The sequence below is a fragment of the Molothrus ater genome, chromosome 23 (genome assembly GCF_012460135.2).
Source record: "Molothrus ater isolate BHLD 08-10-18 breed brown headed cowbird chromosome 23, BPBGC_Mater_1.1, whole genome shotgun sequence".
Classification (NCBI taxonomy): Eukaryota; Metazoa; Chordata; class Aves; order Passeriformes; family Icteridae; genus Molothrus; species Molothrus ater.
The window spans coordinates 5,605,880-5,618,576 of NC_050500.2; the positions used below are offsets into that span (position 1 = coordinate 5,605,880).

Below are 12,697 nucleotides of genomic sequence, written 5' to 3' on the forward strand. Positions count from 1 at the left end.
CTATCCCCCAGGGATGCTTGCACAACACGGCAGGGGACTTCTGTGACCAGTGCGCCCCCGGCTTCTACGGGGACGCCACCGCCGGGACCCCCGAGGACTGCCAGCCCTGCGCCTGTCCCCTCCCGTACCCTGAGAACCAGTGGGTGCCTGCACTGGGCTGGGGGTGCTGGGCTGGGTGCCAGGGAAGGGATCTGCCCTCACCTTGCTCTGTCCCTGCAGGTTTTCCAGGACCTGTGAGAGCCTGGGAGGCGGCGGGTACCGCTGCACCGCCTGCGAGCCGGGCTACACCGGGCAGTACTGTGAGCGGTGAGGCTGCTGGCACCCCAAAACCTGCCCCAGTAACCCACCCCGTGGGCTCACCCCCAAACCCCATCCCAATATACCCCTTGCCTGAACCAGCCCCATATACCCCTCCAAAAACCCACTGCATAGGCTCACCCCCATATACCAACCCCGAAACCCCATTCCAATATGCCCATTGCCAGAACCAACCCCATATACCCCTCCAAAAACCCACCCCATGGGCTCACCCCCATATACCCACCCCCAAACCCCATCCCAATGTACCTCTCACCAGAACCAACCCAATATACCCCTCCAAAAACCCACTCCATGGGCTCACCCCCAAATCCCATCCCAATGTACCTCTCACCAGAACTAATCCAATATACCCCTCTAAATACTCACTCCATGGGCTGAACCCCCATATACCCACTCTGCTCTACCTGCCCTGGTGGGTTCACCCCCATATACCCACCCCAAAACCCCACCCTGATTGAGTCACCCTTATATACCTATCCCCAAAGCCCACCTCCACTGCCCCACCTTCACATACCCTGACGGCCTCACTCCCATTTATGCACCCACACATTCCCACCCCGATACACTCCTACTGTACCCACCCAATGTGCTCACCCCTCTGAGCTCACCCCAACACATGCATCCTAAAGAGCATCTGTGTACTCACCCCGAGATATGCACCCCAATATGCTCACCCCAATTTATGCACCCCAGTATACTCACCCTGATAGCCTTCCCCTTACAGACCCACCCCAAAGTGCTCCCCAGTATACCCACCCTAATACACCCACCCCCATATAGTCACCCCAATGTTCTCCTGCTCCACCCTCCCAATGTACTCACCCTTATGAGCTCATTCCAGACTTTTGCCTGACATGAGCACCCCAATACACAGCGCACCTACCCTGATGGCCTCACCCCAGTGGAGACACCCCAAAGTGCCCACCCTTATACCTGCCTTGACACAGTCCCATTATTCTCATCCTGATGTGCTCACCCCAATATACCCACCCAAAATGCTCATCCCCATGCACACCCCAAAGCACCCACCCCAGCCCACCCACCGCACCTTGATGGCCTCACCCCAAAGTGGAGAAACCCCAAAGTGCTCACCCTTATACCTGCCTTGACACAGCCACCACCCCACTATTCTCATCCTGATATGCTCACCATGATGTGCTCACCCCAATATACCGACCCAAAATGCCCATCCCCACGCACACCCCAAAGCACCCACCCCAGCCCACCCTCAAACCCCGTGCCCCCATTGTTCCCCGCAGCTGCGCCCCCGGTTACACGGGTGACCCCACGGTGCGGGGGCAGGGCTGTGTCCCCACGGGGCCGCCCCCGGCGCTGGCCGTGCGTGTTCACCCCCAGCGCACCGCGGTGCCGCAGGGCAGCGCTGTCACCCTGCGCTGCCACGCCGCCGGGGAGCCGCCGCTCTACTACCACTGGGTGCGAGAGGACGGGCGGCCCCTCCCCGAGGGCGCCCAGAGCCGCCACCAAGGTACTGGGTGGCTCCGGGGGTGGCGGGGGACGACATCAGGGTGTCCCCAAGGTGTGGGGTGTCACCTGCCTGTCCCCCTCCAGGTGAGGAGCTGCACTTCCCTAGCATCCAGCCCTCTGAAGCCGGCGTCTACGTCTGCTCCTGCCGCAACCTCCGGCACAGCAATGCCAGCCGCGCCGAGGTCATTGTCACCGGTAGGTCGTTGTCACAGAGAGGGGGACAGGACAGGCATGGAGGGGAGGCAGGAGCGGGGCTCACCTCTCTGTGTGGGTGCAGAGACCCCTGACAAGCCCATCACCGTCACCGTGGAGGAGAAGCGGGTGCAGCGGGTGCAGCCCGGAGCCGATGTCACCTTCGTCTGCACCGCCAAGAGCAAGGTGAGGGGAAGTGGGCACAGCATGGCAGGGGTGCTGCAGGGCACCTCTGGGTGTGTGCAGGGACATTCAGGGTGTGGAGATGCCCCTGGGTGCCCACCTGGTCCTACAGAGCAAAGGGACACCCAAGGGATGTACTCATGGGGACATGCAGAGCACAGGAACCGCTGTGCCCATATGGACCCCCCAAGACCCCTTGGGTCCTTATGGAGCTCCATGGGACATCCTCTTCCCTTTGCCTATCCCATCCCATTATCCCATCCCAGGTGCCACCTTTCCCACAGCTGGGCATGTGCCCTGCCATGTGCCCATCCCAGCAGCCTCAGACCTCCCCCCCTCTGTCCCCCCAGTCTCCTGCCTACACCCTGGTGTGGACACGGCAGAACCACGGGACGCTGCCGGCGGGCGCCGTGGACTTCAACGGGATCCTGACGCTGCGCGGCGTGCGGCCCCAGGACGCCGGAGTCTACGTCTGCACCGGCTCCAACATGCTGGACATGGACCAGGGCACTGCCACGCTCTACGTCCAGGGTGAGCCCCCACACTGTGCCTCACCACGTGGTGACAGCGTGATGGGCATATTGACCGGCCAGCCAGCAGGGTGATGGGCACACACAGTGCCAAGGCAAGGTGTGGTGGTTGCACTTGGCCCCCAGGTGCTGGGTTTGATGGACACGCTTCCTGTTTTGGAGGTTGGTGCCCAGATGCCAGGGTGATGGACACAGTCAATGCCTGGATACCAGGCTGATGGGTTTACTTGGTGCCCAGTCCTTCAGATGATGGGCACACTCACCACCCTGGCTCTGTGGTGACAATACCCAGATCTGGGGTGATGGGGACATTGAATGCCCAGACACTGGAGTGGTGAGCACACTTGGCACCCAGACACTGGGGCAATGGGCAAGTTTGGTGCCTAGATGCCAAGTTGATGGGTAGGTTTAGTGCCTGTGCGCCAGGGTGGTGGGCAGGTTTGGTGCCTGGACTCCAGGGTGATGGGCACACTCCCCTGAGACCCACTCCCTCCTGCAGCTGCCTCAAAGACTCAGATGTTCTATGGACCCGTTGAGTTCATGGAGGGGCACAGACCAGGTAAGTCACCAGGGGAGGAGGGTTCCTGGGGGTCCGCATGCTCCCCCACCCACTGCATGCCAGGGCTCCACATGCACCCTGCTGCTGGCTGTGCCACACCACCCCGCTTCCCACCGCCTGGGGACGGCACCGGGGGGGCCTGGCCAGCCCTAAGCCCCCCCGGTCTCACCGCAGCTGGCACCGCCAGCGCCCCCACCGCCACCGTGGAGCCGGCGCAGCTGAGCGTGGCACCAGGGCAGCCGGCCGAGTTCCGCTGCGTGGGCACCGGCAGCCCCCAGCCCAGCCTTGAGTGGCTCGGTAGGTGCCCGCTGGGGATGGGGGGGACACCGGGAGCAGGTGGGGGGACACAGCGAGCAGGGGTGATGGCAGGCCGTGTCCCTGCAGGTGCGCTGCCGCCACAGGCCGTGGTTCAGGGCGGGACCTTGCGGTTCGCCGCGGTGGAGCCCGCCAATGCCGGGCAGTACGAGTGCCGGGCACGGAGCAGCGCCGGGCAGCACACGGCACGTGCCTTCCTCCACGTGCAAGGTGAGCGGCATCACCATCGTCCCTTTCATCCCCATTATCTTCATCATCAGTCACCCCACTGTCCCCATCACCCCCATCACTTCCATCATCCCCATTACCCCAATCGTCATTTACATCACCCCTATTGTCCCCATTGGCCCTGTCACCCCTCTTGCTTCCATCATCACCCACCATCTGTATCATCCCCATTGTCCATCTCCATTGTCTCCATGGTGTACATCATCCCTGTCATCCTCATCCCCCTAACCCTTATTGTCCCTGTCATCTCCCACTGTCCGTCCCCCTCATCCCTACCATCCCATCGTCTCATCATCTCCTTTGTCCCCATCATGACCACCATTGTCTCTGTCACCTCCCATTCACACTCTTCATTGTCCCCACCATCCCTGTCACTCTCATTGTCCCCACTGTTCTCTTCTTCCCCTTCATCCCACATTATCCCCTCATCTCCATCATCCCATCATTCCTCATCATTGCATTGTTCCCATCACCCTTATCATCTTCATCATCTCCATCATCTGTGTCCACCTCATTGCTCCCATTGCTCCCAACACCCCCATCACTCCCATAGTCTCTGTCATCACCATCATTCCATTGTTCCCATCACCCTTATCATCCTCAGCATCTCCATCATCTCCATCACTCTCACTGTCCCCCCATCGCCTCCATCATCCCCCGGTGCCCTTCACCCTCACCATCTGCATCACTCATGTCACCCCCATTGTCCCCATCCCGCCACTGCCCCCAGCACCTCCCTGATCCCCCTCCCCGCAGGCGCAGGCACCCCACAGGTGCAGGTGAGCCCGGAGCGGACGGAGGTGCAGGAGGGCTCCACAGTGCGGCTCTACTGCCGGGTCTCGGGGACCCCCACTGCCACCATCACGTGGGAGAAGCAGGGGGGCACTCTGCCGCCGCAGGTGAGCGGGGTGCTGCCACCCGTGGGTGCTCCAGGGGGTGTGGGTGCACCACAGGTGCCACTGACACCCACCCTCATGCCACAGTCCCGCGCTGAGCACGGTGACATCGCCACGCTCGTCATCCCTGCTGTGACGGCGGCTGATGGTGGCATCTACCTCTGCGTGGGCACCAGCGCTGCTGGCACGGCCCGTGCTGCTATCGAGGTGGCCGTGGTGCCAGGTGAGGAGGGTGGGGGACACCAGTGGTGTTTGGGGATGGTTTTCGGGGGCTACAACCCACCCCTGTCACCCCTTTTGCTCCCCCCAGGGGTGGCGCCGCCTGTCCGCATCGAGTCCTCGTCCCCATCTGTCACTGAGGGACAGACCCTGGACCTGGACTGTGTGGTGGCAGGACCCAGCTCTGCCACAGTGACGTGGTACAAGCGTGGTGGCTCCCTTCCCGCTGGCCACCAGGTAGGGCACAGCAGGGTGGGCAGCACCCCAAATGCTGCCCTGTCCCCTGCTGTGTGACACCAAAGCATGTCCCCAACTGCAGGTTTCAGGGTCCCGGCTCCGTGTCCCCCACGTCACGGCAGCTGATTCGGGGGAGTACGTGTGCCGGGCAAGCTTGGGGACCGCTGTCCGGGAGGCATCTGTCATTGTCACCGTTGTGGCCGCATCAGGCTCATCCTATGGTGAGACTGGGCTCGGCAGCCCTGGAGGGAGCAGCTGGTTCCCAACAGAGAGTCACAGCTCTGTCCTCCCCTGCAGGACCACCTGCTTCAGGTGTCCCTGTCCGTATCGAGGCATCCTCATCCACCGTGGCCGAGGGACAGACCCTGGACCTCAACTGCATCGTGGCCGGGCAGGGACAGGCCACTGTCACCTGGTACAAGCGCGGGGGGTCCCTCCCAGCCAAGCACCAGGTAGGGGATGCAGAGGGTGATGATGCGAAGGGTGGCTGGGGTTGGTGCACAGCCCTGTGCAAGCCCAGCTGGCTCTGGTGACCCCTGTGTCCCCTCCCCACAGGTGTCTGGCTCCCGGCTGCGGCTGATGCAGGTGACAGCGGCTGACTCGGGCGAGTACGTGTGCCGGGTGACCAGCGGGGCCACCAGCAAGGAGAGCGCGGTCATGGTGACCATCCAGCCCAGCAGTGCCAGTGCCTACCGTGAGTGGGGACAGGGGGTGGCAGTGCCAGTGGCAGGTCCTCATGTGTCACAGCACTGAGCCGCGGCTCAGGTGCCCGTAGTGGCGAGGTCCTGCTGTGGTCACTGGTGTCACCCTCCTGTCTCCATCCCCAGCCCCAGGCAACACGACCCCACTGCGCATCGACTCCCCGTCCTCTGCTGTGGTCGAGGGACAGACCCTGGACCTCAACTGTGTCATTGCCGGCCCTGCACAGGCCACTGTCACCTGGTACAAGCGCGGGGGAACCCTCCCAGCCAAGCACCAGGTAGGGGACACGGAGAGGGAATGTCACCAAAGGGGGTGGATGCGATTGACCAACAGCTCTGGGCAAGCCTAGGTGGCCCATCCAAATCCTGTTGGCCCATGCAAGGCCGGCTGGCCCTGGGCAAGCCCAGGTGACCTGTGTGAATGCAGATGGTCCCATGGAAGCCCAGGTGGCCCCTATAAGGCCAAGTGACCCCATACAAGACCAGGAAACCTCATGCAAGTCCTGGTGGTCCATGCAAAGTTAGATGACCTATGGAGGCCCATGTAGCTCATGCAAGTCCAAGTAGCCCATTAAAGGTTAGGTGTCCCCATTCAAGCCCTGGTGGTCTCATTCAAGCCCACGTGGCCCCATGGAAGCCCAAGTGTCCCCAGTAAACCCTGTATCCCCTCCCCACAGGTGTCTGGCTCCCGGCTGCGGCTGATGCAGGTGACAGTGGCCGACTCAGGGCGAGTACGTGTGCCGGGTGACCACTGGGGCCACCAGCAAGGAAACCTCCATCATGGTGACCATCCAGCCCAGCAGTGCCAGTGCCTATTGTGAGTGGGGACAGGGAACACGGGAGGTTGCCCATGGGGGTGTGACACCGCTCCCAGTGTCCCTGGGAGGGTCACACACACGTGGTGGTGGTCACAGTCTCTAACCCACCTCCCGTCCCCAGCCCCAGGCAGCACAACCCCACTGCGCATCGAGTCCTCATCCCTGTCATCCCCCGTGGTGGAGGGACAGACCCTGGACCTCAACTGTGTCATCGCCAGCCCTGCACAGGCCACTGTCACCTGGTACAAGCGCGGGGGAACCCTCCCAGCCAAGCACCAGGTAGGGGACACAGAGGGAGGATGTCACCAAGCGGGGAAGATAGGGATGACATACAGCTCTGGGCAAGACCAAGTGGCCTGTCCAAGTCCTGGGGACCCCATCCAAGTCCTGATGGCCCCATGCAAGGTTGGCTGGTCCTGGGCAGGCCCAGATGGCCCCATGACTATGGAAGCCTGAGTGACCCCGTGGAAGACTAAGTGACCCCAAGGAAGCCCAAATGACCCCATATAAGCCCAGGTGGCCCGTGCAAGCCCAAAGTGGCCCTGTGCAATCCCAGATGACCCCTTGCCAGACTGATGGCCCCTGTGTCCCCTCCCCACAGGTGTCTGGATCCCGGCTGCGGCTGATGCAGGTGACAGCGGCCGACTCAGGCGAGTACGTGTGCCGGGTGACCAGCGGGGCCACCACCAAGGAGATCTCCATCATTGTGACCATCCAGCCCAGCAGTGCCAGCACCTACCGTGAGTGGGGACAGGAGGAGGTGACTGAGGACTGGGGGGCAGTGCTGCAGTCCTTGGGGTGACCCTCCTGTCTCTGTCTCCAGCTGTTGGTGTCACCCCTCCGGTGCGCATCGAGTCCTCGTCCTCCTCCGTGGCTGAAGGACAGACCCTGGACCTCAACTGCATCGTGGCTGGGCAGGGACAGGCCACTGTCACCTGGTACAAGCGCGGGGGGACCCTCCCAGCCAAGCACCAGGTAGGGGAACACTGAGGAGCATTTTGGGGTGGAAAAGGGATTTTTGGTGGTGTTGAGGCGTTGATATGCCCATTCTCATGTGTGTCACCCTTCCAGGTGTCGGGCACCCGCCTGCGCATCCCCCAGGTGACAGCAGCCGATTCAGGGGAGTATGTGTGCCGGGTGACATCAGGCAGTGTCACACATGAGACATCCCTCATTGTCACCATCCAGACTGGCGCTGGCTCCTCTTACGGTACTGGGATGGGTGAGGGGTGACACAGGGACGTGGTGAGGACACAGTGGTGACCCTATGGACCCTACTGCCACCCCCAGCTGTTGGTGTCACGCCACCAGTGAGGATTGAGACCTCCTCTGCTGCTGTCACCGAGGGACAGACGCTGGACCTCAACTGCATGGTGGCAGGACAGGGTCACCCCCAAGTCACCTGGTACCGGCGTGGGGGGGCTCTGCCTCCAAACAGCCAGGTGGGACATGGGGGAGGTGGCTTTGCCCTGCAGGCCACAACCCTGCATCAGGTACTGATGTGTCCCCAACTTGTCACGTCCCCAGGTGTCAGGGACCCGCCTGCGCCTTGCCCAAGTGGCAGTGGCTGACTCAGGGGAGTACGTGTGCCGGGTGACCCTGGGGAGTGTCACCCAGGAGGCATCTGTCATTGTCACCGTGCCCAGCAGTGCCAACAGCTATTACAGTGAGTGTGAGAGAAGGCAGCGCTTGGGGACAATCAGGTGTCACCTTGGTGATGAACGTTCCCTTTCCCTGTCCTCCCCCAGCCTCTGGCATCTCCCAGCCCCTTCGCATCGAGTCCTTGTCCTCGGCCATCGCCGAGGGACAGACCCTGGACCTCAACTGCGTGGTGGCAGGGTCCGGCCCCACCACCGTGACGTGGTACAAGCGAGGTGGCTCCCTGCCTGTTGGCCACCAGGTAGGTGGCAGGGGAGGGTCACTCTGAATTTGTCCCATCCCCTGCTCTACGGTGCTGACTTGTCCCCTAACTGTTCCCTCCAGGTGTCAGGCACTCGCCTGCGCATCCCCCAGGTGACAGCAGCTGATTCAGGGGAGTACGTGTGCCGGGTGACATCAGGTGGCATCACGCAGGAGACATCCCTCATTGTCACCATCGATGATGGAGACAACCCTTCCCACTGTGAGTGCCACCCTCTGGGGACAGGGTCCCACTGGGGTCAGGGACCACTGGGGCCATTCACCCTCAACCCTGCCCATGCAGCCACCGGCATCACAGCCCCCCATCCACATTGAGTCCTCGGCGTCCTCTGTCACCGAGGGACAGACTCTGGACCTGGACTGCGTGGTGGCCGGCCAGGGACAGGCCACCATCACCTGGTACAAGCGTGGTGGGGCCCTCCCAGCCAAGCACCAGGTAGGTGGGGACACCGGTGGGGTGGGGGATGGTGGTTGCTGTGTGTGGCTGGGTGATGCCACCACCTTCTGCTATGATGTCCCCAGATTTCGGGGTCCCGGCTGCGGCTGTCCCAGCTCTCGGTGGCCGATTCAGGAGAGTACGTGTGCCGGGCTGACACGGGCAGTGTCTTCCGTGAGGCCATTGTCTCTGTCACTGTCACCTCCCGTGACAGCTCCAGCTACCGTGAGTGCGGCCACAGGGTGAGGGAGGATGCTGAGGGGAGATGGGCGATGTGAGTGACCTCGTGGCCTCTCTGTGCCTTTGTTCCCACAGGTTTGCAGAGCCCCATCATCTCCATCGACCCACACAGCATGGCCGTGGCACCAGGTGAAGATGCCACCTTCAAGTGCCGCGTTCACGATGGCGCCCGGCCTGTCAACATCACCTGGCGTATGGGGCCTGGCCAACACCTCCAAGGTATGGCAGTCCCCAGGGTGGCCCTGGCATGGTCCCCAGGGTGGCCCTGGTGCTGATGGCTCCTCCTTGCCCAGACAATGTGAAGATCAGTGCCAATGGCTCAGTCATCTCCATCACTGGTGCCCACGTGGGCAACCAGGGTGCCTACCACTGCGTGGCCTCCAACCGCTTCGGTGTCGCCAGCAGCGTCGTCAACCTCGTGGTGCAAGGTATGAGGTGGCCAGGGTGGCCCTGTCCCTGTCTCTGTGTGCTCCAGGTGTCCTCAGGGCACTTGTGTCCCCATCCCCATGTCCTCCACGTGCTCCAGGTGCCCTCAGGGTAGTCTCTCTGTTACCATGCTGGTGTCCTCCATGTCATGCAATACCACTGGAGTGATGGTGTCCTTATCCCCATTTCCTTTCCATGCTTCAGGTGCCCCTGGAGTGGTGGTGCCCATGTCCCCATGCTGGTGTCCTTCTAGGGGCCCCAGGAGTTGTGATGTCCCCATCCCCATGCAGATGTCCTCCATGGGCTTTGGAAACTCCTGAGATGTTGCGTCCCCATCCCCACACTCGTGCTCATTTCCTCCCGTTCTCCCAGTGCTCCCAGGGTGATGGGTGCCCCTATGGCCAGGCACCTTCCAGCTGCCCTTCATGGTGGTGTCACAATCCCCACCCCAATGCCCTCCTTCTTCTCCAGGCGCCCCCACGGTGTCAGTGATGCCGCCAGGCCCCGTGACAGTGAAGGAGGGCAAATCCCTGAGCCTGGAGTGCCTGGGCCGGGGCGAGCCGCGGCCGCTGGTGCGCTGGAGCCGGCTGGGCTCCCGGCAGAAGGTGGAGCACCAGACGCTGCTGCACATGGACAGCCAGGCCATCCTCCAGGTGAGGGGGCACCCAGGGGCACCGTGGGGCACTGTCTTGGTTTGGAAAGACAGGAGTCTGCTAAGGGAGAAAGGAGCCTCCCCTGAAATGGAGAATGTAAACCCTCCCCACCCCTCTGAATTGCTATAAATTTTAAATTAAGGGGCTCTCAGGCAAAAATATGGCAGCAGGAAATAACAGTTCTTTAATAGGGAAAGAAAAAAAATAAAAGGATAAAATAAACAATGCAGTGCACTAGAACAACACTGACAGAGTCAGAACACAACCTGACACCCTGTGGGTCAGGCTGTTGGTGGCAGTCCCATTGGAATTGTGGCTGCAGCCCTCCTGCAGTGTCAGGGGTGGTTCTGTTGGAGCAAGGGGGTCCTGTAGAGAAGGATGGATTCTTCCTCTGAAGATCCAGTGGGAGAAGAGGCAGCTGCTGTTCCTCTGGGGAATCCCGTGGAGAAGCCGTGCTGGTGTCTCAAAAACCTCTGGAGGTTATATCTGGGTAGCAATGCTTGGCTCCTCCCTCTGGGCTCACCTCTCCCAATGGGATGCTGTAGTTCTTATCAGCCATGCGGTGACATTCAATAGCTGTTATCAGCAGTGTCCCCTCCCGAGGGAGGTGTGAATGTGGTCACTCAAAGAGAGAGATAAGGCAAACTGCCCACTTGACAAAGATAATCTGCTGTACAGATGGGAATTGAAAACATCTTGCATTGCAATCTTCAACAAGCACCCAGGAGTGCCTGGTGCTCATCCCTACCCTGTCCCCCCCAGCTCTCACCGGCCAAGCCGGAGCACGCCGGGACCTACGTGTGCACGGCGCACAGTGCCCTGGGCTCGGCACAGGCACGGGTGGATGTCAGCGTGGAGTCAGCACAGCGGCACCCCGGGGCCCCCGAGGTCATCACACCATCCACCGTCACCGTGGTGGCCGGGGACACCGCCACGCTGCACTGCACGGCCAGAGGTATGGGGAGCCTGGAGGGAGATGTATGGACATCCCTGGGGAAGGGATGTTCTGAGCAGGACCTGGCACCACGGTGATGGGCACGGTGTGGTCGTAGGTGACCCAGTGCCCCGGATCGAGTGGTCGAAGCTGCGGGCACCCCTGCCCTGGCAGCACCGCGTGGTGAACGGCAGCCTGGTCATCCCTCGTGCCGCGCAGCAGGACTCGGGCCAGTACATCTGCAATGCCAGCAGCCCCCTTGGCTCCACTGAAGCCTTCGTCACCCTCGATGTGGAGAGTAAGAAGGGGACAGCCGGGGTTGGGGTGCTCCTGGGCTCCTGCTGCCACCTCTGCTGTGGCCATCACCCATCCTTCCTCCACATGTGGCCACCTCCATCACCACCTCCACCCTTACATCCAGCCCTTCCTCGTGGGACTATCCTGCTCCATTGCAGCACTCATCCTCCTCCTCTCGAGCTCCTCTCAAGCTCCGTCACCAACCCTTCCCATGGGTGTGTCCACCTGCTTGTCCTATCCCTGTGCATGTCCCTCTCCACTTCTGCTCTCTCATCCATCCATCCATTCATCCATTCATCATGGATCCATCCATGGCTCATCCCAGCTCAAACCCATCTCTCTATCTCTGTTCATATCTCTCCTTCCATCTTTTCCTCATGGATCCGTCCATCTCATTCATCCCAGCATACACCCATCTCTCTATCTCCTTACTCTAACATCCTGTTCTTCCTTGTGGATTCACCCATCCCTCATCCATCATAGCTCACGTCCATCTCTCCATCTCCCCTCACACCCTCCATCCATCCCTTCCTGGTGGACTCATCCATTGCTCACCCCCTCCAGCTGACATTCCTCTCTCTGTTTCCTCTCACACCCCTCCATGCATCTCATCCTTGTGCATCCACCCATCTTTTGTTCATTTTACCACGTGCCATCTCTCCATCTCCTCTCACACCCTTCTGTCCATCCCTTCCTAGTGCATCATCCATCTCATCCATCCCAGCACATGCCCAACTCACCGTCTGCTCTCAAATTCTGCCAGTCACTGATCCATCCACCCACATACCTACCTCTTCCTTGTGGATTCATCCATCACTCAACCATCTCAGCTCACATCCATCTCCTAATTTTTCTATCCATCTCTTCTTTGTGCATCCATCCATGTGATCCATCCCAGCATATACTTGTTTCTGAATCTCCCCTCAAATTTCTCCATCCACACCTTCCTGGTACATTCATCCATCATTCAATCCTTCCAGCTCACATCCAGCTCTACATTTCCTGACTCCTGCATCCATCTTTTTCTTTGTGCATCATCCATCTCATCCATCCCAGCACACACCCAACTTGCCATCTCCTCTCAAACTCTCCATCCATCATCCATCC

At 60.9% G+C, this 12,697-nt stretch overlaps 1 protein-coding gene across 1 annotated transcript in view; it reads left to right on the plus strand.

Moving 5' to 3' along the window:
- The window catches only part of HSPG2 (heparan sulfate proteoglycan 2), a 44,345-nt gene that overhangs the window by 21,429 nt on the left and 10,219 nt on the right, over positions 1–12,697 (plus strand). Inside the window, 34 exon segments of the mRNA XM_036396368.1 lie at positions 12–139; positions 220–306; positions 1,581–1,807; positions 1,891–2,001; positions 2,084–2,184; positions 2,532–2,712; positions 3,211–3,270; positions 3,445–3,567; positions 3,655–3,795; positions 4,570–4,712; positions 4,797–4,932; positions 5,020–5,165; positions 5,248–5,386; positions 5,463–5,617; positions 5,721–5,859; positions 5,993–6,144; positions 6,544–6,591; positions 6,593–6,683; positions 6,806–6,963; positions 7,286–7,424; positions 7,508–7,659; positions 7,756–7,894; positions 7,975–8,126; positions 8,212–8,350; positions 8,433–8,584; positions 8,668–8,806; positions 8,888–8,901; positions 8,903–9,040; positions 9,127–9,265; positions 9,356–9,499; positions 9,574–9,708; positions 10,178–10,359; positions 11,122–11,314; positions 11,412–11,591. Coding sequence (XP_036252261.1) covers positions 12–139; positions 220–306; positions 1,581–1,807; positions 1,891–2,001; positions 2,084–2,184; positions 2,532–2,712; positions 3,211–3,270; positions 3,445–3,567; positions 3,655–3,795; positions 4,570–4,712; positions 4,797–4,932; positions 5,020–5,165; positions 5,248–5,386; positions 5,463–5,617; positions 5,721–5,859; positions 5,993–6,144; positions 6,544–6,591; positions 6,593–6,683; positions 6,806–6,963; positions 7,286–7,424; positions 7,508–7,659; positions 7,756–7,894; positions 7,975–8,126; positions 8,212–8,350; positions 8,433–8,584; positions 8,668–8,806; positions 8,888–8,901; positions 8,903–9,040; positions 9,127–9,265; positions 9,356–9,499; positions 9,574–9,708; positions 10,178–10,359; positions 11,122–11,314; positions 11,412–11,591 — 4,603 coding nt within the window.